This window comes from Mus caroli, unplaced genomic scaffold, assembly GCF_978045245.1.
Source record: "Mus caroli unplaced genomic scaffold, Mus_caroli_1 scaffold_13, whole genome shotgun sequence".
NCBI lineage: Eukaryota > Metazoa > Chordata > Mammalia > Rodentia > Muridae > Mus > Mus caroli.
This window is the reverse complement of record NW_028227268.1, coordinates 23,259,996-23,283,641: the sequence shown is the minus strand read 5'-3', so window position 1 is coordinate 23,283,641 and position 23,646 is coordinate 23,259,996. Positions and strand designations below refer to the sequence as shown.

The window sequence follows — 23,646 nt, the reverse complement described above, 5'->3', positions numbered from 1 at the left end:
TAGGCTTATGAAAACAAGATCAACACCAGGCTCCTTGGGAATTGCAAATTAAAGCAAGATTGCAAACTAAAACAGTACATGATTACTAGAGTGGCCAAGATCCAAACTGATAGCACCAAGTGCTGGCAGAGATGTGGAGCAACAGGAATTCTTCATTGCTGATGCGAACCCCAAATTGGTCTAGCTTTGAAGCTTCTTACAGAGTTAAAAAGCATACTCATACTGTATGACCTCATACTGTAGGACCTCATACTGTAGGACCTCATACTGTAGGACCTCATACTGTAGGACCCCATACTGTAGGACCCCATTCTGTAGGACCTCATACTGTAGGACCTCATACTGTAGGACCTCATACTGTAGGACCTCATACTGTAGTACCTCATACTGTAGGACCCCAAGTCAAACACACTGTGGTGAGATGCAGACATAGACAGAGTTACATAGAAACTCTTGGTGCTTCTTGCTCTGTTCTGCTGTGAGCCTAAAACTTCTGAAAATAGAGGTGTTTTTGTTGTTTCGTTTTTTTTTGTTGTTGTTGTTTTTAGTTGGGCTGGGAATAGAGATCCGTGGTGAGGCCCGCCCTGGGTTTGGGTCCCAGTACCGCAGAACAGAATGGTTTATCAAAGAAGGCTGTGAGGAGCGTTTAAGTAGGGGGTGAAATGCCCAAGATCTCTGGTCCCTGTCCAATCCTAGACTTCCTGGGCACGCAGAGCCTCTAATTATAAAGCTGTTTTTTAGAATTTTGGCTTTGTTTACAGGTATATGAATGACCTAAAGCGGCAAATAAAGACGGAGAGACAACGGTGCCAACTGGAGCAGGGCAAGAATGCCAATTCCTCCTCCCCCTCCGCCCCCGCCTGGTCCTCCCCCACCTCCCACATTTAATCAGGTAGGTAATCTAGCCACTGGGCTATCTTCAAACCTATAAGTAAACTGGTGGGCTTCTCGTGCTGCTCTGTTCTTTTCCTTTTCTTTTCTTTTTTTTTTTTTTTTTTTTTTTTGGTTTTTCAAGACAGGGTTTCTCTGTATAGCTTTGGCTGTCCTGGAACTCACTCTGTAGACCAGGCTGGCCTCGAACTCAGAAATCCGCCTGCCTCTACCTCCCAAGTGCTGGGATTAAAGACGTGCGCCACCACGCCCGGCCCTGTTCTTTTCCTTTTCAGTCCTCTTTGTTTAAAACTTCTAGATTTTCTTACCTAACTGCTCTTTCACTGTGAGCTTGCTTTTTTGTTGTGTTTATTTCTTTTATATTTTCTTTGCACGGATGAGTGTTTTTTTTTTTTTTTTTTTTTTTGGTTTTTCGAGACAGGGTTTTTCTGTGGAGTCCTGGAACTCACTCTGTAGACCAGGCTGGCCTCGAACTCAGAAATCCGCCTGCCTCTGCCTCCCGAGTGCTGGGATTAAAGGCGTGCGCCACCACGCCCAGCCGGATGAGTGTTTTGCCTGCGTGTAAGTATGTGCACCACGTGCGTGCCTGGTGCTCCAGGAGGCAGAAGAGGGCTTTGGGATCCTCAGGACAGAGTTAGAAGCAGCTGTGTACAGCCAGACATGGCTGCTGAGAGTGGAACCTGGATCCTCTGCAAGAACAATGCATGTTCTTCATCACTGAGCCATCTCTCCAGCACCTATCCCTCTTATAGTTCTGTTTTTGTTTGTGTCTTAGTCAGGGTTTCTATTCCTGCACAAACATCGTGACCAAGAAGTAGTTGGGGAGGAAAGGGTTTATTCGGCCTACACTTCCACACTGCTGTTCATCACCAAAGGAAGTCAGGACTGGAACTCAAGCAGGTCAAGAAGCAGGAGCTGATGCAGAGGTCATGGAGGGATGTTCTTTACTGGCTTGCTCAGCTTGCTTTCTTATAGAACCCAAGACTACCAGCCCAGAGATGGCACCACCCACAAGGGGACCTCCCCTCTTCATCACTAATTAAGAAAATGCCTTACAGCTGGATCTCGTGGAAGCATTTCCCCAACTGAAGCTCCTTTCTATGTGATAACTCCAGCCTGTGTCAAGTTGACACAAAACTAGCCAGTACAGTTTGTAACAACAAAATCTTGCTGTGTAGTTCAAGCCGGCCTTAAATTTGCCTCATTCCTCTAACTGCCGGGATTTACGGACATGTGATGACCATGTCCACTAATTGTTTTAAATACCATTTATACTTTTAATAAATATTTAAATTTTATCTAAAAATTTTCTCCTCGAATGTTGAGACAGGGTCTTACTATGTGACTGGCCTAGAGCTTGCTACATAGGTCAGACTAGCCTGTAACTTGCAGTGCAATCCATTTTTGTGAATTGCCATCCTGAGCAGCTGCCCAGCTGCATCCTGGATTCTTGCAGACACTTTGGAGTTTCATTCATAAACACATTTAGTAGCAGGCAATGTAGATAGAGAACAAACAAGCCTGGCTGCCTCAGCTGGTTTGCATTTCGGAGCAGTCCTCATAACTATCTCTTCTATAAGTAGGTTAGTCTCAGTTGGGCGGTGGTGGCACACACCTTAATCCCAGCACTTGGAAGTGAGAGGCAGGTGGATCCCTGCGTTCAAGGCCAGCCTGGACTACGGAGCAAGTTCCAGGACAGTTTGGGCTACACAGAGAAACCTGTCACAAAAAAAACCAAACCAAACAAACAAACACAGCAACAAAATCTGAATAGGTTAGTCTCTTTTCTCTGACTGCCTTGAGAGAGGATGAAGATCCCAGGTGATAGTTGTTTTTTCTGCTACCATTTCATCTCTCCTGCTCCCAGTCAGTTCATTACAGTTTTTTAAATTGTTTTCTTTTATGTGTGGGTGATGTGCTTACATGTATCTGAGTACCAGGTGAATGCCTAGTGTGCTAGGAGCCCAGACGAGGCTGTCAGATCCTGAACTGGAGTACAGACAATGATGAGCTGTCATGTGGGTGCTAAGAATTGAGCCCAGTCCTCTAGAAGAGCAGCCAGTGCCCTCAACCATTGATCCATCTCTTCAGCTCCTTGAGGTTTTGTTTGTTTGTTTGTTTGTTTGACCCAGGTCTCACTGTAGACCTGGCTGGCCTCAGACTCTGAGATCTGCCTGCCTTTGCCTCCTCAGATCTGGAATTAAAGGTGTGCACCACCATGCTCAGCCTTTGTTGTTTTGGGTTTAAGACAGGGTCTTTCTGTGCAGCCCAAGCTGGTCTGAATATAACTAGTCCTCCTGGCTCAACTTCTGACCATCCCCAGCTCTCATCTGAACGGTTTGCACTTTTCCTCTCTGTGCCAGGCTCTGTGGAGTACTGAGTGGCGGTCCTGTTGTCATGAGCCCCATAGTCAACAGTTGTAAACTATAGGTAAACTTGTATGGACTCTTAGCTTGCTTTTTTTTTTTTTTTTTTGTGGAAAACCTTTTGGCGTGCATCACCATTGCCGGCTTGGCCTGCTTTCTTTTTTTTTTTTTTTTTTTGGTTTTTCGAGACAGGGTTTCTCTGTGTAGCCCTGGCTGTCCTGGAACTCACTCTGTAGACCAGGCTGGCCTCGAACTCAGAAATCCACCTGCCTCTGCCTCCCGAGTGCTGGGATTAAAGGCATGCACCACCACCGCCCGGCTTGGCCTGCTTTCTTTTTTTTTTTTTTTTTGGTTTTTACGAGACAGGGTTTCTCTGTATAGCCCTGGCTGTCCTGGAGCTCACTTTGTAGACCAGGCTGGCCTCGAACTCAGAAATCCACCTGCCTCTGCCTCCCGAGTGCTGGGATTAAAGGCGTGCGCCACCACGCCCGGCTTGGCCTGCTTTCTTAATAAATTAAAAAACATACAGGTTATGCATATGAATGGTTTGCTTGCCTGTATGTATGTGCACAGCAGGTATGCCTGGTGGCTTCTGAGGAGGCCATAGTAGAATGTCAGATTTGGAGCAGGAGGTAAAGGTGTTATCGGCTGACTGATGTGAGTGCTGGGAACTGAACCCAGGTCCTCTTCCAGAGGAGCAAACGCTCTTAAACTTTGGAGCCACTTTCTCAGACCCTGCTGCATTCTTTTTAATCCTAAATGTTGCTAAAAAAAATGTAAATATCTGCTTCCTGTTTAATTTCTTTTGTGCAGTATGGTCATTTCCTTGGATTATTTAACTATTGGTTTGTGTTTTATTTAGAGTTTCCATTGCTCAGAAGACACACCATGACTAACACACCTTTTATGAGGGACATTTAATTGGGGCTGGCTTACAGGTTCAGAGGTTCAGTCCCTTATCATCATGGCAGGAAGCATGGCAGTGTCCAGGCAGACATGGCGCTGCAGAAGGAGCCAAGAGTTCTACATCTTGAACTGAAGGCAGTCAGAAGACTGACATCCTCAGGCAGCCAGGAGCTCTCTCAGAGTCGACTCCCACAGTGACACATCTTCTCCTTCAGCGATGCCACACCTACTCCAACAGGGCCACACCTCCTAATAGTGCCACTCCCTGGGCCAAGCATATTGGACTACCACAGTTTGTAAAGCATCTTTATATGTTAAGGCTCTGTAGATTGCAGGCTTTCCCTGTGCTCTAGAATCATGTTAGAATCCGTGAGCCTTTGCGCATAGTTATGCTCATTGTAAATCAGGCTGGACCTGAACTCCAGATCCTGAGATTTCAGCCGGCTGACGGCATCAGGAGCGTGTGCTACCATACCCAGCTTTAGGATGGTTTGGATTTCTAATGATTTACAGAAAGGTTCATTAAGAGCTTAAAAAGCTCTACCCCTGGGCTGGCAGAATGGCTCAGCAGCTGAAGATGTGTGCCAGAGCCTGGCAGCCTGAGATTGATCCCATGGTAGAGGAAGAGAATTGACTCCTGAAAGCTGACTTTTACCTCCACACGTGAGCACATGCAGTATGTGCATGCACAGGCACAAATGGAATAACTGAAAACACCAGCTCCACACTTAATTAATGGTGTTAAGACTTAACAGATGAACTGGGGCTATAGCTGAGTGGTAGAACACTTGCCTAGACTGCATAGTGCCCTGAGTTTGGTCCCTAGCACGAACACACACTAACACCCCCCCCCCCAAGTGCATTCAGAACCATAACGGTGCGTTACATTTTAGGTGTGTGGGGATTCATTTGGGGATGTACTGTATCTGTTGATGTGCATGTGGAGTTGAGGTCAGACATGAGGGTAAGATGAAAAACTGGGAGGGTTGGAGAGACAGGTCACCCAGTCAGTGAATGAATTTCTCATGTACTAGCAGGAGGGAGGGTCTCAGTTTACTCTAGCACTTCTTTTTTTTTTTTTTTTGGAGACAGGGTTTCTTTGTGTAGCTCTGGCTGTCCTGGAACTCACTCTGCAGACCAGCCTGGCCTGGAACTCAGAAATCAGCCTGCCTCTGCCTCCCAAATGCTGGGATTAAAGGCATGCGCCACCACCCGGCTTACTCTAGCACTTCTGTTTAAATAAAACAGAAGCTGAGTGTAGCAGGAGGCAGAGGTGAGTGGTCTCTGAGTGCAGGTCAGCCAAGGCTGTGTAGTGAGACTTGGTCTCAGAACTCACATACAGTACAAACAGATACAAAAAACAAAGGTGAGAGCATTTGAGGAAGACCCATGACATCAATCTGTGGTCTCTGCATGCATGTGCACACGCATACATACATATATACATATGGACATGATTGCCCTCGCAGATCAGGGGGGTTTTATATAGTGTACAAACCATGATTGGCTTTGCTCAGAAACATGTAGACAGAGGGTGAGGATGGAACTTGGGGAAGTGACATAGAGAAAGATGAAGGGAATTGAAAGAGGCAGGGACTCTGAGGCAATCACACCAGCATCGTCTTAGTCAGGGTTTCTATTCCTGCACACATCATCATGACCAAGAAGCAAGCTGGGGAGCAAAGGGTTTATTCAGCTTACACTTCCACATTGCTGTTCATCACCAAAGGAAGTCAGGACTGGAACTCACACAGGGCAGGAACCTGGAGGCAGGAGCTGATGCAGAGGCCATGGAGGGTGCTGCTTACTGGCTTGCTCACCTTGCTTTCTTATAGAACCTAAGACTAACCAGCCCAGGGATGGCACCACCCACAGTGGGCCCTCCCACCCTTGATCACTAATTGAGAAAATGCCTTATACCTAGATCTCATGGAGGCATTTCCTCAAGGGAGGCTCCTTTCTCTGTGATAACTCCAGCTTATGTTAAGTTGACACACAAAACCAGTCGTACAACCATGTAAGACTCAGGCTCAGGTTTGACAGGTATACAAGCCTCTTGATGTACAAGCCTGGTGACCCGAGTTTAGTCTCCAGAACCCACAGTGGAAGGGAAGAACCCGCTCCAGTACGTTGTCCTCTGACCTCTGCGTGTTCAGAGGGACACACATAGTAATGACAAATAACATTTTAAAGTTTGAAAAATTAGTGCACCCTTAATCCCAGCAGTCCAGAGGCGGAGGCAGGGGGAATCTCTGACATCCAGGCCAGCCTGGTGTACAGCGAGTGTGCCAGGACAACCAGAGCTACACAGAGAAACCCTGTCTTGAAAAGCCAAAATAAATAATAAATAAACATTAAAAAAAAAACAGAAAACAAAGTTTGGAAAATTGGCTCAGTGTCTGCTAACCATGTGCCTTTAAGTTTGCAGAACCATTATCTCCCCAGTTTTGGGGTAGGGCTATCAGTAGCAACTGTTTACCGTTGTATAGAAGACAGAGTGGTAGGAAGGCAGCAGATTATGCTGGGATAAGATTCTGCAGTCAGGAGCCGGGCGTGGTGGCGCACGCCTTTAATCCCAGCACTCGGGAGGCAGAGGCAGGCGGATTTCTGAGTTCGAGGCCAGCCTGGTCTACAAAGTGAGTGCCAGGACAGCCAGGGCTACACAGAGAAACCCTGTCTCGAAAAACCAAAAAAAAAAAAAAAAAAAAAAAAAAAAAAAAAAGATTCTGCAGTCAGGTGGATTCTTTTTACCAGTTACTAATTGTGTGACCATCGAAAACTATTACGTTTCTGACCCACGCTTTGAGCTATAGACAGTGGTAGTCATGCCTTTCTGTAGGGGTGTTTCAGGTTTGAAGCGAGGTCATCTAAGTAGTACTTAGCACAGTATTTGAGGCTTAGTGGGTGCTCAGAAAAAACTTGCGCTGGAGAGGGTGCTCTGTTAACATTCCCATTCATGGTTCGTCTTGCCCTCCTCTCAGAAGCTGGTGAGGTGGAGGGAGGTCTGCCTCGTGCATAGAGGGAACGGGGAGCAGAGAAGATTTGTGGCATACATTGACACTGCTACTTGACGCAGATGTCTGAGTGTGCTACATCGGCGTCTCAGGGAGCCTCTGGCTTAGGTCACTTATTCCAAGCTTGCCATAAAAGGAGCTCTTAGGGTAAACTTAACATTTCCTCTTTCTCCAGGCAAACACAGAACAGCCCAAACTCAGTAGAGATGAGCAGCGGAATCGAGGCGCCCTCTTACAAGACATTTGCAAAGGGACCAAACTGAAGAAGGTGACCAACGTTAATGATCGGAGTGCTCCTGTCATTGAGAGTGAGTCTGAGCTTTTTTTCCTAGGGTAGAGTCGGGATCCAGTCTTGGAAGACATCTCTGGACTATCAAGTTTATTGTAGTCTCTCCAGTGGGAAAATGGTGTCTTAGATATCTTGACTTTCCTTCTGGCTGCAGAGTTGAATAGCACGGAAGGTCTTCCTAACTCCTCTTAGAGTTAAAAGCCCTCCTCTGCTACACTAGTGTCTGTCAGGGCACATCCTTGGCTGCTCCTCAGGAGACCACTGCATTCCTGGGTGCTCTTTGGCTGAAACCAGGGGTGGTTTTCTGATTGCTATACATGTCCATTCTTGTAGGCTCGGGAGAGTTTGCTCACACTTCCTCCCCTGAGCCACTAGCTGTTCAGGAAAGAGCCCAGGGAACTCCGCTGAGCATATCTTTAATTGAGTTGTTTTCCTTCACCTTAAAGCAGCTCCTCTCCTCTGTCTCTTCGTCCTTTCAGTTTGCTTGTTTGTTTTAATCCTCTTGTGGAGGTGTGCCGCTGCAAGGCCTGTGTGTTCTTGGGTTTGTCTGTGTGTTTGGTGGTGCTGTGCAGTGCTGCTATTTGACTGCTTCTTTTTTTTTTTCGAGACAGGGTTTCTCTGTATAGCCCTGGCTGTCCTGGTACTCACTTTGTAGACCAGGCTGGCCTCGAACTCAGAAATCCGCCTGCCTCTGCCTCCCGAGTGCTGGGATTAAAGGCGTGCGCCACCACGCCCGGCTTATTTGACTGCTTCTTGATAGAGGGGCAAAGTAAGGCTGGTACGCTTGTGAATGAAAGCCTCCATAAGGCGATGGTCAGCGGCTCAGAGCGTGCAACATGAAACCCTTCCCTATGCCTTCCAGAGCCCAAAGGGAGCAGTAGTGGCTACGGCCCCGGAGCTGCTGCTGCTCTGCAGCCCAAAGGAGGTCTCTTTCAAGGAGGGGTGCCGAAGCTCCGACCTGTGGGAGCCAAGGATGCTTCAGGTATCAGAAATGATCTCGCAGGAGATCTCCCAAGTATAAGTTTCTTGACTTGTTCCAAGTGTATCTGGCCTGGGGTTGCGGGTAGGAGGAAGAAGAAACGAGAGTAGTTCCTTCCACGGTAAAGCAAAGCTGGGGGCAATAAAAATGTTTAACTTAGTGGAGAAAATGGGAGTCGGTGCTGCGGTGCATGACTGCGGTCCTCCTAGGTCCCGAATCTGTTGAAACCTGAGTAGAACTCAGCACTAAGGCTAGAGATGTAGCTCAGTATGTGGAGGAGCGCCTCGCGTGCGTGGGTCTCTGGTAGATCCCAGGGCCACAGGAAAGCAAACAGACCCAAGAGCCGTGCTGGGCCTCTGTTGGCTGTTGTGCAGGCTGCACTGAGGAGCCTGGATCAGCTAGGCACCAGACAGCTAGGCTTTAACTCTTAACACAGTGTTGGTGGTGTGTTTGTAGAGGCTCCAGCTGGTAAGCCGGCCCTGCAAGTCCCCAGCTCTCGAGCTGCTGCTCCAAGGCCTCCGGGATCTGCAGCCAGTGGGCGTCCTCATGATGATACCGACAGCAACCGAGCCTCCCTCCCAGAACTGCCCCGGATGCAGAGACCCTCCTTACCGGACCTCTCTCGGCCCAACACCGCCAGTGGCACAGGCATGAAGCACAGCTCCTCTGCACCTCCCCCACCACCTCCAGGGCGGCGTGCCAACGCGCCCCCCACCCCTCTGCCTCTGCACAGCAACAAAACCCAAGGCTACAACAGGGAGAAACCTTTGCCTCCAACACCTGGACAGAGGCTGCACCCTGGTCGAGAAGGACATCCTGCTCCACCCCCTGTAAAGCCACCTCCTTCCCCTGTGAACATCAGAACGGGACCCAGTGGCCAGTCTCTGGCTCCTCCCCCACCGCCTTACCGCCAGCCTCCTGGGGTCCCCAATGGACCCTCAAGCCCCACCAATGAGTCAGCCCCTGAGCTGCCACAGAGACACAATTCTTTGCATAGGAAAACGCCAGGGCCTGTCAGAGGCCTTGCACCTCCTCCACCCACCTCAGCCACCCCCTCCTTGTTGAGTAACAGGCCACCTCCCCCAGCCCGAGAGCCTCCTAGCAGGGGAGCAGGTAAGTGCTTGGAAGCCCTTTATCTTTTTTCTTGCTCTCAGAATCTCAGAAAAGAGCTGCAGAATGAAATAACCATCAAAAAGAAAGGGGCCGGGCGTGGTGGCGCACGCCTTTAATCCCAGCACTCGGGAGGCAGAGGCAGGCGGATTTCTGAGTTCGAGGCCAGCCTGGTCTACAGAGTGAGTTCCAGGACAGCCAGGGCTACACAGAGAAACCCTGTCTCGAAAAACCAAAAAAAAAAAAAAAAAAGAATTCCAATATTGGGTCTTATTCGGTGCCTTTTTATATGTTGGTAAGTGTTAAGGAAAAGAGAAAAAAGAACTCATTGTGGACAGCCTAGTAAATACATATAACTAATGCTATATTTTGAATTGGGGGAGAGAAAAGGCTTATAGCCTGTGTGGTGCCAGTGTGAAAAGCTGAAGTAGAATTACTGGTAACACTGGGACAGCAGGGACGTCACTGTACAGTGAGGGCAAGGACAGCAGGAGTCAAAGTGGAGCGCTGGGTCTCCCCAGATCAGCCTGTGGGGCTTTGTGAAGACCAGTCCCACAGCCAATGGATTGTTCTGGTTTTGAAACAAGGTCTCTGTATCGTTGGCTGGCCTGGAACTCAGAGATCCACTTGCCTCTGCCTCTACAATGCTGGGATTAAAGGTGTGCACACCTAGTTCTAAGTAAATTTTAATTAAAATAGTAATAGTAAAAAAAAACAAAAATGGGGCGTGGTGGCGCACGCCTTTAATCCCAGCACTTGGGAGGCAGAGGCAGGCGAATTTCTGAGTTCAAGGCCAGCCTGGTCTACAGAGTGAGTTCCAGGACAGCCAGGACTATACAGAGAAACCCTGTCTTGGAAAACAAAAAACAAAAAAAACAATGTGTGCTTGGTGGCTGGAGAGATGACTCGGTGGTTAAGAGCACTGACTGCTCTTCCAGAGCACCAGGATTAGTTTGATAGCATCCACAGATTGGCTCACAACTGTATGTTGCCCTCTTCTGGTCTCTGAGGGTACCAGGCACACATGGTGCACAAGTATAAATGTAAGCAAAACACTCATACACACATAAAATATTAAATATTAAAAGGCAAATCAAAAGCCCATGAGCTTGGTAGAGTGATAGAAAAATTCCAAGATGAAGGACATGGTCCTCTGTATGCAGTGCGCAGCCAGGGCAGTCGGAGCCTGAGGACTGACAGTGTCTGAGTGATGAGGGACCCTTCTGTGCAGCATCAGTGGAGAAGTAGGTGAAAGAGGAAGCAAATTGGGGTGGCTCAAAAATTAAGGAACGAGTGCTAGCTGGGTTGGAGGTGGAAGCCGGCGGCTGGCTTGAGCCACAAGAGTTTGAGGCTAGCCTAGACAACATAGGGAGACTATGTGTGACCCAGGTGAGAAAAGAGCATTTAAGAAAGCAGTGCAGGGAAGCCGGGCGGTGGTGGCGCACGCCTTTAATCCCAGCACTTGGGAGGCAGAGGCAGGCGGATTTCTGAGTTCGAGGCCAGCCTGGTCTACAAAGTGAGTTCCAGGACAGCCAGGGCTATACAGAGAAACCCTGTCTCGAAAAACCAAAAAAAGAAAGCAATGCAGGGACCTCGGTGAAGGCCTAGTTGAATGTGTCTATGTACGCACACACAGAGAATGGTTGCCAGGACACTGCTGCTCTTTCTGAGGGCCTGGGCTTGGTTTCTAGCACCCATATCCCACACCTCCTGTAGCCACACTTCCAGGGGGCCTGATGCCCTCGTCTGGCCTCCATGGGTACCTGTACATGCAAGGTGCATATACAGACTTGTAGGCACACACACATATGCATAACTAAAACTAAAGACAAATTAAAAAATAAGCCAGACCTAGCGTCGTTTGCCTTTAATACCAGCACTTGAGAGGCAGGAGAATCTCTGAATTTGAGACCAGCCTGTTCTAAAGGTGAGTTCCAGGACAACCAGGACATTACACAGAAAAATCCTGTCTCATAAAACAAAAGTAAATTAGTAAAAAGACCATTGTGCTGTTCTGCTGCCTGGTTAGGTGCTGTAGACTTGTGCTCTCCCTAGCAGTCTTTTAGGGGGTACCCCAGACAATAACCTAATACACTGACGATGTGGTATTTCCCTGCCTATAGCTTACCATAAGGTAGCTCAGGATTCTGTGAAGTTCAGGTTAAAAAACAAAAACCTGCACCCAGTGGGTGGGGGTACAGCTCAGTAGTTAAGAGTGCTGGGTGCCCTTTCAGAGGACCCAAGATGGGTCCCTAAACCCACATGGTGGCTCATAATTGTCTGTAATTTCCAGTTCCAGGGGAAACTAGAAAACACTCTTTTCTGAACTCTGCTGGTACAGGCATGCACACACATGCAGGCAAACATGTATACACATAAAGTATATAAATCTGAGAAAACAAAAGTTTTTTGTTTTGTTTTGGTTTGGTTTGGTTTTTCGAGACAGGGTTTCTCTGTGTAGCCCTGGCTGTCCTGGAACACACTCTGTAGACCAGGCTGGCCTCGGACTCAGAAATCCCCCTGCCTCTGCCTCCCAAGGGCTGGGGTTAAAGGCATGCGCCACCACACCTGTCTTAAAACAAAAGTTTTTAACTTAGAATTTTTAAAAAACTTATTAATGTGAGCAAATGCTGTATCTTGCTAATACCGTTCTGTAACAAGAGCAGAGAAAATAAAAGTGACATGCAGGTCATGGTGAGGTGGCTCAAGTGTCTGCAGACTTCCTGCTTTTCACATCCTAGTAGTTGTGTTCTGTCCATAAGCTGTGAGCAGCTCGAGCCAAGGAGAGGCTCCAGCCTGATGCCCCGTCAGGATCCAGAGCAGCAGTGCGGTGGCCCACGGTCTTCTGAACGGTGGCTGTATTTGTTGTGTGACATTGGGCAAATCTCTTGATTCTCTTGAGTTTGTTTTTTGTTTGTAAGCTAGGAGTGTGTGTCAGTGGAACGAACTGATGAGCCTGTGTCCAGGCAGCCAGTTCACGGACTTACTCTATTATGACACATCATGGCAGGATTTATGGTGATGCATATTTGTTTCTGTGGCAGCTGAGCAGGAAATAGCAAGTTGCAGACCAGCCTGGGCTGCATAGCAGGTCTGAGGCAAGCCTAGAGTAAGATGAGAGCTATTGCTGGGCCATTGCACAAGCCTTTAACCCGCACCCTGGTAGCAAAGACAAGCAGATCTCTCGAGTTCGAGGACAGCCAGGGCTACACAGAAAGACCATGTCTCAGGAAAAAAAAAAAAAAAGAAACAAAGATGAGATCCATCTTAAAAATGCAAAAACCAGCCGGGCGTGGTGGCGCACGCCTTTAATCCCAGCACTCCGGAGGCAGAGGCAGGCGGATTTCTGAGTTCGAGGCCAGCTTGGTCTACAAAGTGAGTTCCAGGGCAGCCAGAGCTACACAGAGAAACCCTGTCTCGAAAAACCACACACACACAAAAAAAAAAAAAGCAAAAACCATAACAAAACCCCAACAGACCAAAACTAAATAAACAGATGGGGGTGGGCAGCTCTGGATGGAAAAGTAGCCTGAGACTTAACCTTGTCACCCCAAGACTCCTCTTAGAGCCTAAATCTCTTTCTTATTTTCTATGATTTTTTGTTTGTTTTGTTCTTTGAGACAGGGTTTCTCTGTGTAGCCCTTCCTGTCCTGGAACTCACTCTGTAGACCAGGCTGGCCTCGAACTCAGAAATCCACCTGCCTCTGCCTCCCGAGCTCGGAGATTAAAGGCGTGCGCCACCATGCCCGGCTGTATTTTTTTATAGTCAGTGTATAACAATGAATTTATTTCATCACAGCATTGCTGTGCATCTGTATCACTGGGCATTTCTCACGTTCACTCCTTCACTGGTTCCCCCAGGCTGCTTTCTTAGCTCTTGTCTCTCAAACCTTTCTCTCCTTGGGGAGCTCCTGCCCCAGCCTAACTGCTTTGATTTTCATTGCAGCTCCCCCGCCCCCACCGCCCATGATCCGAAATGGTGCCAGGGATGCTCCCCCTCCTCCCCCACCTTACCGGATGCATGGGTCAGAGCCACCAAGCAGAGGAAAGCCCCCACCTCCACCCTCCAGGACACCAGCTGGGCCACCCCCTCCCCCACCACCACCCTTGCGGAATGGCCATAGAGACTCCATCACCACTGTCCGCTCCTTCTTGGGTAAGTAGTTAGGGATTTTGTCTACTAGTTCTGGTGCCGACTTTGCTGACTCCCGTGCTTGTGGAGATGGAGCCTGCACAGAGCCTTCGTTCACAGCAGGTCCTCTCCTGACTTTTACTCTGAGTTCTGCTCCCAGTCCACTGATGTCTTTTTCCTCCCATGAACAGATTGAAGTCAAACCATCAGGGGTCACGCTAACTCGAAAGCTACTCTCAAGTCCCCCACAAGGATCTCTGGTTGGGCTTTCTGTCAGAGACTATCCACTTTACTCATGTATCTATCCAAGGAGGGGATACTGGTTCCTTAACTGAGGAGGCTCAGGATGAAGCGCCATGGTACAGCCCTACCCTAATGTGTGGAAGGTCCTGCCTTCAATCCCTTGCACTGCAGAAAAAGCACAAAAAGCTAAAGAAGCTTAGCTTACGGAGGCCCTTGGTTTGAGCCCTAGCACTACAAAAGCAAAATATACAGAGGCCAGTGATGAACCAGCCTTGAGTTTTTTAGGAGGTCATTTCGTCTCTTTGGACCCCACTTTTACTCTCTACAGAACCGGGAAATGCCTGGATGAGTAGCTAGTGGGTCACCTTTCCAAGCTCTAACGGGAGGACTCTACTTAAGAGAGGTCACCTCATGAGTTCAGCATGTCACGGTCTGGAATGGAGCCACAAGAGATGATGTCTAGATGTGTTGTCAGGCCTGTTGAAGACTTGTAGGGCAGACCATGAGGTTTCCTGTGACTCTCAGTACTGTAGGGTCTTTAATTGCTATCTCCCAACACATTCCAGTGTGTTTGTAACAGACATACCAGGGTTTTGCTTTGAATATATATCCATATTGCATCTTTAAAATATAGTAGGGCATGGTGGCACATGTCTGTAATCCCAGCACACAGGGTTAGCTAAGTCAGGAGAATCCTAAATTCAAAAGTAGCCTGTAATACATAGCAACACCCTGTCTAAACACAAACAAACAAAAAGGAAGCTTTGAAGCAAAAAAGGAACTCTTGAAGTTTGAACAGGCTATGCCCGTAAGACTTTTGAATCTTGTAAAGGCTCCTAGAATGTAGGAACGGGGCCATCACAGCCCTGTGAAATGTACTGCAGAGCAATATCGGGTAACCTTGGTTTAAGAAAACTTTCTGCTTGAAACTCACCAGCGAGAGAGACATATTCCCATTTGAAGTTAATGACTACCACCTTGTACATTTAATTCAGTTCATTTCCCATACCACTTTCCTTGCAGCCCACCTTGTTTCTAGAACAAAGTGATAGTTCCTTCTGCCAGCACGCACGCATTAGCTCCTTCCCGATGGCATCTGATTTTTGGTGGAAAGATTTGAAGAATCACCTTAAAACGCCTTAGGAGTTTTAAAAGGGCTGGAGAACCGGGCGTGGTGACGCACGCCTTTAATCCCAGCACTCGGGAGGCAGAGGCAGGCGGATTTCTGAGTTCGAGGCCAGCCTGGTCTACAAAGTGAGTTCCAGGACAGCCAGAGCTACACAGAGAAACCCTCTCGAAAAACCACAAAAAAAAAAAAAAAAAAGGGCTGGAGCTAGCTCTGGTTATGGTGGTGCACACCTTGATCTCCTCGGTCAGGAGACAGAGGCAAGTTGAGCTCTCCCAGTTTGAGGCCAGTTTAGTCTGCACAGTTCCAGACTAGCCAGGTCTACAAACTGAGACCCTTTCTCTTCTTTCTTCTTTCCTTTCTTTCCTTCCTTTCTTCCCTTTCTTCCTTTTCTTCCCTTCCTCCCTTCCTCTCTTTCTCTCTTTCTCTCTTTCTCTCTCTCTTTCTTTCTTTCTTTCTTTCTTTCTTTCTTTCTTTCTTTCTTTCTTCCTTCCTTCCTTCCTTCCTTCCTTCCTTCCTTCCTTCCTTCCTTCCTTCCTTCCTTTCTTTCGATACAGGGTTTCTCTGTGTAGCCCTGGCTGTCCTGGAACTCACTTTGTAGACCAGGCTGGCCTCGAACTCAGAAATCCACCTGCCTCTGCCTCCCAAGTACTGGGATTAAAGGCATGCGCCACCACGCCTGGCGAATATTGACTACTCTTTAGAGGACCCAGATTCAATTTCCAGCGCCCACAGGGGCCTCACAACAGTCTGGAACTCTTATCTCAGAAATCTGATGCTCTCCTCTGGCCTCTGTGGGCACTGAGTGTACATGATGCACAGACTTACATGTAGGCAAAACACTCAACACACAATTTTAAAAAATGAATAATTTTTTCTGTGTGTGTGTGTGTGTGTGTGTGTGTGTGTGTGTGTGTGTGTGTAGAGAGAGGCCAGAGGTCACCATTAGGTAACTTCCTAAATTATTCTCTCTCCAGCATACTTTTCTGGGACAAGTTCTCTCACTGAACCTGTAGCTCCACAGTCAACCTGCTGACTGGCCAGCAAGTCACAGTGATTGATCCCCCTTTCCTCTGCCTCCACGTCCTGGGCTGCAGGCTCCTGTCACCACACCCAGCCTGCTGCTGTGCATACAAACTGAAGTCCTCATACCTGCGTGACAAGCACTTCCTTGACTGCCCACCTCCCCAGCCCCCAGATTAGGGATCGTTGGCTATCCACTGTATGTGAGACACGCCCAGGGCAGTGCTGGCGCTGGCGTGGGCTCTTCAGCTTGGTGGGTAAGGCAGGCTCTCCATTTAGCAGAACCCACAGGAGGTCAGTAAATAGGAAGGGTCCTGAGAAGTCACAAGTCTGTGGGAGGGAGACTTAGTAACTCTGCTCTTTTCACAGATGACTTTGAATCCAAGTACTCCTTCCATCCAGTGGAGGACTTCCCTGCTCCAGAAGAGTATAAACATCTGCAAAGAGTATACCCCAGCAAAACAAACCGAGGTGCGAGGGGAGGGAGGGAGGGAAGCTCTGGGATGGTGTGAGGCATGGTTTGTGTGTCCTCTGAGGTCAGATGTGTGTCCTCACATGTAGATGTCATTGAGTGTTTTCTCCTTCCACCAGGTGAACCCTGGCCATTAAACCCAGGTCATCAGGGTTGGCAGCAAACACCTACCTACCAAGCCATCTCTCCAGCCCTAGTCTTCCTGATGTTAAAAATTGACTTAAAGAGCCTGTCTTAGGGGCTGGAGAGATGGCCCAGCAGTTTAGAGCACCAGCTGCTCTTTTTTTTTTTTTTTTTTTTTTTTTTGGTTTTTTTCAAGACAGGGTTTCTCTGTGTAGCCCTGGCTGTCCTGGAACTCACTTTGTAGACCAGGCTGGCCTTGAACTCAGAAATCCACCTGCCTCCGCCTCCCGAGCTCGGAGATTAAAGGCGTGCGCCACCACACCCAGCTCCAGCTGCTCTTTTTAGAGGTCCTGAGTTCAATACACACGGCTCACAACCATCTGTATCTGGTCTCATGGGATCCAATGACCTCTTCTGGTATACAGATAGATGTATAAAACATTCACATACATTAAAACATAGATCTTTAAAAGAAGGGGGGCAGAGACAGACGGATTTTTGAGTTTGAGGTCAGCCTGGTCTACAGAGTAATTTCTAGGACAGCCAGGGTTACACAGAGAAAACCTGTCTCAAAAAAATTAAAAAATTTAAATAAAAGGAGGCTGTCTCATTTCAGAACTGTTCTATCCTTGGGCACGTGCACTGAATGTGTTTATCTTCTGTTTTCTCTCCTCCAGCTGCCCGTGGAGCCCCACCTCTCCCACCCATTCTCAGGTGAAGCCTGGCGTAGTCCTGCTCCTCAGGAAAAGGATGGACCTCCTCTTCTCAGATGGCCCCCCAACCCTAATCCCTGCATGAGAGCTCCTGCAGTGTTTCTCCAGTGCAACCAACCCTAGGCTCTGAGCATCCTCCCAGCCCAGCTCCATCTATGCATCTCCTCTCTGGACTTGGTGATTGGACTCTTTCTATTGGCAGTAGGGTCTACTCCCATTTCCATCTTCCAGCCCTGCCCGCCAGAGGAGGAGAGAGCTTCCACGTCTCCTGCTTTCTTCCAGGGAAAGGTGCCTTGTTATGGTGAATGGACTCACATTGGGCAGGGCAGAAAGTGTAACCCCTGTCTCTGTCATTCACCGAGGGCGAAGTGTGGTGTGTGCATTATAGCCCATAGTTTAGGAGGTTGGTGTGGCCAGGACTTCTGAGGAGAGGTAGTCCATGATGCAGGGAGGGGGTTTGCAGAGAAGTGATCTGTTTTAAAGGTCAGGTTACAGAAAGGACAAGGAAATGGGTCTTCTTCATTTTCAAGTGTTTTGGTTTTGTTCTCATCCCCCTCCCCCATCCCACGAGATGAGCTGTGCATACACACTAAGTACTGATCCGTTAACTAACAGTTAAGGGCACCAAGCAACTGAGGCTCATTTCAGAGCCAGTCAGCTCTTGTGCAGCTAAGGGCCAGGGCTGTCCAAGCTCTGGGACCTCCTGCCCCTTCCCCAGGGTGCTAGGCTGAACGGTGTCCCTTCCCGATCCCACAAGAGAAGAGTCACTTTGTTGAGGGCATTGTCTATTCCCAAGTCACAAACCCTACAGACTTCCTATAAGACATGGAAAGATAGGGCCTTAGCCACAGCCTCCTGATGGCTTCAGTTTTTTCTGATTAACCCTGAAGTGGCCAGCAGCCCGAGTCCTTCAGGCTTGGGGACAGCTCCAGGGAGACTAAGAAGGGAACCGGAAGCCCTAGCTTCATGGCAGTGTCTGGCTCTTCAGGGCCAGTAAGGTCTTGGCAGCCTGCTCATAGCGAGACTCTCACACCCATCAGACGGCAGGCTCTTCCTGTTTCTCTTCCTGAGACTGCAGGGTTTAAGGCCACAGCGTAGGAAAGGGCGCTTCAGGAGGAATACAGAGTCCTGCAAACCAAGAAGCACAAAGACATAGGCATGCCACCCGCCTGCCATCCACAGGTGGGTCTTCCCTGGCGGCCAGCAATACATTGTTTCTCAGTCTTCCAAGGTGTAGGGAAACAGCACAGAAGTGGATGTTCCAATGGAGGCTGCCCTGTTGGCCAGGAAGTGTCTCTTCTCCAGTAGCAGTGTGGGGCCCCTGAACTCCACACCCAGAGAAGTTGGTTTCCGACAGTCCTGACCTGGGCACAAACTGCTCAGATCTTACATCACGGTAGGGAGACCAGGCTGTTCTCTGAGTTGGGTAGGGGAAGCTAGTGAAAAACTTCCAGATACACCATGGGGTTAAACTATCGGAGGGACCGTCCTTTTTCCTTCTTATTTTTATTCTTATTCTCCACCCACCCCACTCCACCCCCACCCCCTAAGACAGGGTTTCTCTGTGCATTCCTGGCTGTCCTGGAACTTATTTTCTAGACCAGGCTGGCCTCAAATTCAGAGATCCCCCGCCTCTGCCTCCCAGGTGCTGGGACTAAAGGTGTGCGCCACCACACCTGGCTCATAGGGACCTTTCTAATCTAGTGGACCATAGGCTAAGGATCTGTGTGTAGTGCCAGGTCAGACACAAATCTTCTAGGACTGGAGAAAGTGGACCTAACTTAGTTCATTTATTTATTGAGTGTTGCCCATTGCCAGCTCTTGGACCACTTGGACTTTTGGGACAGGCAGTGGTTAGATCTCACCGGACTTTTAATTGTTCACTATTTATCTTCTTCTCAAATCTGTTAGCAGTTATGCTCCCAGCATCCTAACGTGAACAAAGCGAAGAGAGGGAGAAAAGCTGACACTTAGAGAGTTCCAGGGTAGATGCTAATGGTTGAACTGTGAAGTCTTCCCATTTGTTGTTGAAATGGGAGCTGATGCCTTTTGTACAATGTTATCAAAGTGTGAAACTTTTCCCTTACTGAAGCATAGACCATCAGATATATATGTGTGTGCGTATTTATGTATGTGTGTATATATATGTATATACACACACATATATATTTGTATACACACACATATATCTACTCACAAATAAAGCCAAACCCTGGCTTTTTTCTTGGGCTGATGGTATCTTCCTCAACTTGACCTGCCTCCCTTTCTAATCCCCAGAATCAGACTGTGTCTCGTGGGTATTGATGATATTTTCGTTGTCTTTGCCTGGTGGAACAACCACCAAAAAAAGGCTTGAATTTAGATCTGAGTGAGTGAGTTTGCTCCTCCAGTTGATGGATTGTGTTGATGACACAACGCCTAACTTAAATGTCTTTGCCTTATTCATCATTTGGTCCTGCTGTTAATAACAAATTTATTATCATGTATATTTGCTATTGAAGATGGGAGTGTGATCCTCAAAATTGTTGGTCTGTTTTATATGTTGTACACAGCTTGTAACGCAGGTTTAAGGTAGCCAGGCTGTGAGAACCCTGGCACTGTGCCCCTTTAAACTGTCCTTGATGTCCTCATGGGAATGTCGTCTCTTCAGTGGAAGATTGGGTGGTCTCATGTTGAGGCTATTACTTAGTCCCTTTAATCCCCTTGCCCCCTCCCAAAGGGGAGAGACATTGCCCAACTAAGCAGCCAGAAGCTCTGTCACAGCTTTCGTGGTAATTTTCCCTAGTGGGAAACGCTGGATGGCTGTTTCTTACTGCCCTGCCTGGTCAGGCGGTGGTTCTGATTTTCAAATGAGCTAGATGCTCCTCTTTCCCTTTCTCCAGTCACCAAACCTGGACCAAAGTACTTCATATTCCAGGTGTGGATTCCTCTCTCCTGGGGTTTGCTGCAGCTGCAGAGCCCTGCCCTTTTCACAGCCTTGGCCACTTGTGTGAGCCACTAGGGCCATCCCAGCCTGATGGACTGGAGGCGGTCCTCACCAGGAATTCAATTCATTCCCTGCCCCCTTTCCTAGCCCAGGCAAAGAAACTAGTCACTGGCCATTGCCCTGGGGGAATCCCCTCATGCAGTGGCTTCCCACCTCCAGGCTGAGGTGAGGGTGGGGAGAACTGTAAATAGACTTGCTGCAGAGCAACTCAGGGTTGGGGGGTATATTTTAATTCTCCTGATCACTTGAAAAATAATCTGTGGGCTGAATGCTTCTGGAGTGTGGGAGAAATGTGACTCTGGGGTCCTTTGTCCTCTGAGGTTCTGGGGGTGGAATGTAGGACTTCAGAGGCCCTTTGATAGCATGGCTGCGCTGTCTGTCCTTCTGGAAACCCATCCTGCCATCAGCTGTAAATCAGATTCTTCACATTCCAGGTGTAAGCTTTCCCTTCCCTGTGACTCTCAGTCCCTAGCTACGTGGTCAGGGGGACTGTGTTAAACCACCCAAATTTAGAGAATGAGAGGGAAGAGAGGAGGCCATTATAAATCTGCCTTCAAGACTCATTTCTTGAAAACAAAATGGAAAAAAAAAAAGATAACCACCTTCAATCACAGGCAAAAACAAAACCAAGAAAAAAAAAAGCAAACAAGCCAAAAAACCCAACAGCAACCATTTAACTGAAGGAAGGGTCTGGTTCCGCTCCATCCCGTGTTCATTGTGCCTTTACTTGTGTTAGATCTATGTGCTTTCTTCCTCCCCTCTATGACGTCATTAATTAAAACCTTCCTTGATAACCGCTGTTTCCTTTCTGCTTCCTGTTTCTTACAGCTTGGTGGGTTTCTTCTCTGATTGTCTTCCATCTTCCTCGCCTGGTGGCAGAGGGGCTTAGCGCACACACACGCACCCTCTTTTTTTTTTTTTTCCTTCCTGTCTAACTCTCCTTTCCCACAGTTTCCAGCCTGGAAGTTACAGTCAACACTGAGTAAGAGACCAGAGTGATTGTGTGCATGTGCGTCAGTTTCTTTGAAAAATAATTTATTGTGTGATTTCCTTTGGAGTTTTTGTTCAGGTTACAGTGCTGCTCCACAATAGCACGGATCCCTGCACCCCCAGCCCCGGCATAAAATGTATTATCTGGTCTCAGGTTGGATTCCTTGGTACGTTTCTTTCAGTGCCGTTTATTAAACCTGAAAAGGAAAAAAGACAAAGGAAGACTCTGTGTGTTCTTGTCGTGAGCAAGACTGGTTCAGGTGACGGCCCCGAGAGGAGGAAACCCCATTGTCTCCTCTTCTGGACAGAGGTGGCAGTTTGAGTTCAGGCTCCCTTAAGAAAGGACCTGTGGGTGGGTGTGGCAGAAGCACTTGCAGCTTTCTGGGGCCTTTCTGCCTGTGCGGTTTTTTTTTTTTTTGTTTTTGGTTGGTTGGTTGATTGGTTTTTCGAGACAGGGTTTCTCTGTGTAGCCCTGGCTATCCTGGAACTCACTCTGTAGACCAGGCTGGCCTCGAACTCAGAAATCCGCCTGCCTCTGCCTCCCGAGTGCTGGGATTAAAGGCGTGCACCACCACCGCCCAGTTGCCTGTGTGTAGAAGTCACCCTTTTGGCCTGGCCGACCAGTGATTCTGTTTTGTATTTGCTGCTTCATTCCCCATCGCCTTTCTCAAGGAGCCCCGGAGGCTCCTTTGGGCTCCTTTCCGTGCGGTCTGTTCCTTGTGATCCCTTAGACTCTCTTCCTGTGCCTGTGCTTCCAGGCCGATTTGCAGCCAGACAGTGGAAGAAAAGGTGGGGGCAGGGCCCACATCTTGTGAAGCTCTGCATAGTCCTGCTGACCCTGGAACTCACTGTGTAGACCAGGATAGCCTTGAACTCAGAGATCCTCTTGCTTCTTGCTGTGCAAGGTTTGGACAACCACAACTGCCTTTTCAGCCGAGATCTTAGCCGGTTTTCTTGAGCTTTGACTTTAGGTGTTAAAATTCTACCAGGCCTCTTTGTTTCTGTGTTTGCCACTGATAGTAACTGCAGCTGAGTCCACTGAATTTGACTGCACTTAACTGATAGAAGACCGGCCAGTTACTTCCCTCTGGGTTTATAATGGGTGTGTATGTGTAGATAGCTCTCAAGGAATCTAGATTTTGTGTGTGTGTGTGTCACTCTCAGGGAATCTAGATTAGGAAAACTTGCTGGGAAAGGTTACTACCAGAGTGGCTGAATTCCTGATTATTTGATCCATTATTGTTATCAATATGAATAATAAACTATTTATTGATTTCATTGTTCTTTCTGACTTAATAGCCTGCATTATGGCACTTGCTTAAATGACCCCCAACTTCCAGCCCTGTAAATGATCTCACTCCGATAGTATCGTTGGTCCATGTGTGTACCTTTGGACACGCTCAAAGGAAGATGCCAGACAGGTCTTTCCAGTGTGACTTGATTCCTGCTCCGTGACCCGGTGAGTTAAGTGATAACACCAGCTTGCTCACTGCCGCTTGCTCAGGCACAGCTGTGTGTGCTGTGAATGTGTCTCAAGTATTTCCTGGCCCGGACCATGAACTGCAACTTGTGAGACGGAAGCTGCCTTCCTCTTGCTTGTGAATTCTCCGCAGATGGTAAAATGCCAATCTCAGGATCGTGACCACACCAGAGAAGAACTACAAGAAGTGTTTCACCTTTGACACCACGGACGCCCAGTCTGATCTGTTTTTGCACATAATTAAATGTATTCTACGTTTATGGCTTTGAGATTTAAAAGACTGTATAGGTGCTTTACAACCATAAAAATCATTCCTGCACACAGTGGACATGAGCCTGACAGAGTGTCCTTTTCATCCTTTCGTTTGACGAGCATTTGTTGTGGACTTGATGGCAGGAATCTACACAGGAAGATAGGACTGAGATCTGGGCTGTGCCTTCAAAGCCCATAGGCAAGGTCAGAGTGGGCAGGAAGAAGCTATGCAGGGTATCGGAAGACTTTAGGAGGGGCTGACCAGGAAAGAACCTGAGTACAAAGGTACAGAGATGAACTGATGTGCGTGTGAGGTTACTGGAGCAGAAGCCTCCTGCAGATAACCTTTTACCGTTCAGCCGCAATCTTCTGCCTGCGTAGCCTCCCTCACTCTGCAAACTTCACTTGAGCTGATGCTTGTTTGCTTGTTTGTTTAAATCTGGCGAATGCATTTTTAGGCTGCAATATGCACATTAAATACAACTTCCCGCCGGGCGTGGTGGCACACGCCTTTAATCCCAGCACTCGGGAGGCAGAGGCAGGCGGATTTC

At 48.2% G+C, this 23,646-nt stretch overlaps 1 protein-coding gene across 3 annotated transcripts in view; it reads left to right on the top strand.

Annotated features, from left to right (window-relative positions):
- The window catches only part of Wipf2 (WAS/WASL interacting protein family member 2), a 42,681-nt gene extending 20,035 nt beyond the window's left edge, over positions 1-22,646 (top strand). For all 3 annotated transcript variants that reach the window (XM_021177685.3, XM_085829580.1, XM_085829579.1), the window contains exons 2-8: positions 762-892; positions 7,353-7,485; positions 8,329-8,448; positions 8,902-9,558; positions 13,502-13,711; positions 16,449-16,550; positions 17,352-22,646. In XM_021177685.3, coding sequence (XP_021033344.1) covers positions 830-892; positions 7,353-7,485; positions 8,329-8,448; positions 8,902-9,558; positions 13,502-13,711; positions 16,449-16,550; positions 17,352-17,392 — 1,326 coding nt within the window. In that variant the 5' untranslated portion in view covers positions 762-829 and the 3' untranslated portion in view covers positions 17,393-22,646. The remainder of the gene's footprint in view (positions 1-761; positions 893-7,352; positions 7,486-8,328; positions 8,449-8,901; positions 9,559-13,501; positions 13,712-16,448; positions 16,551-17,351) is intronic.
- The last annotated feature ends 1,000 nt before the right edge of the window (positions 22,647-23,646 follow it).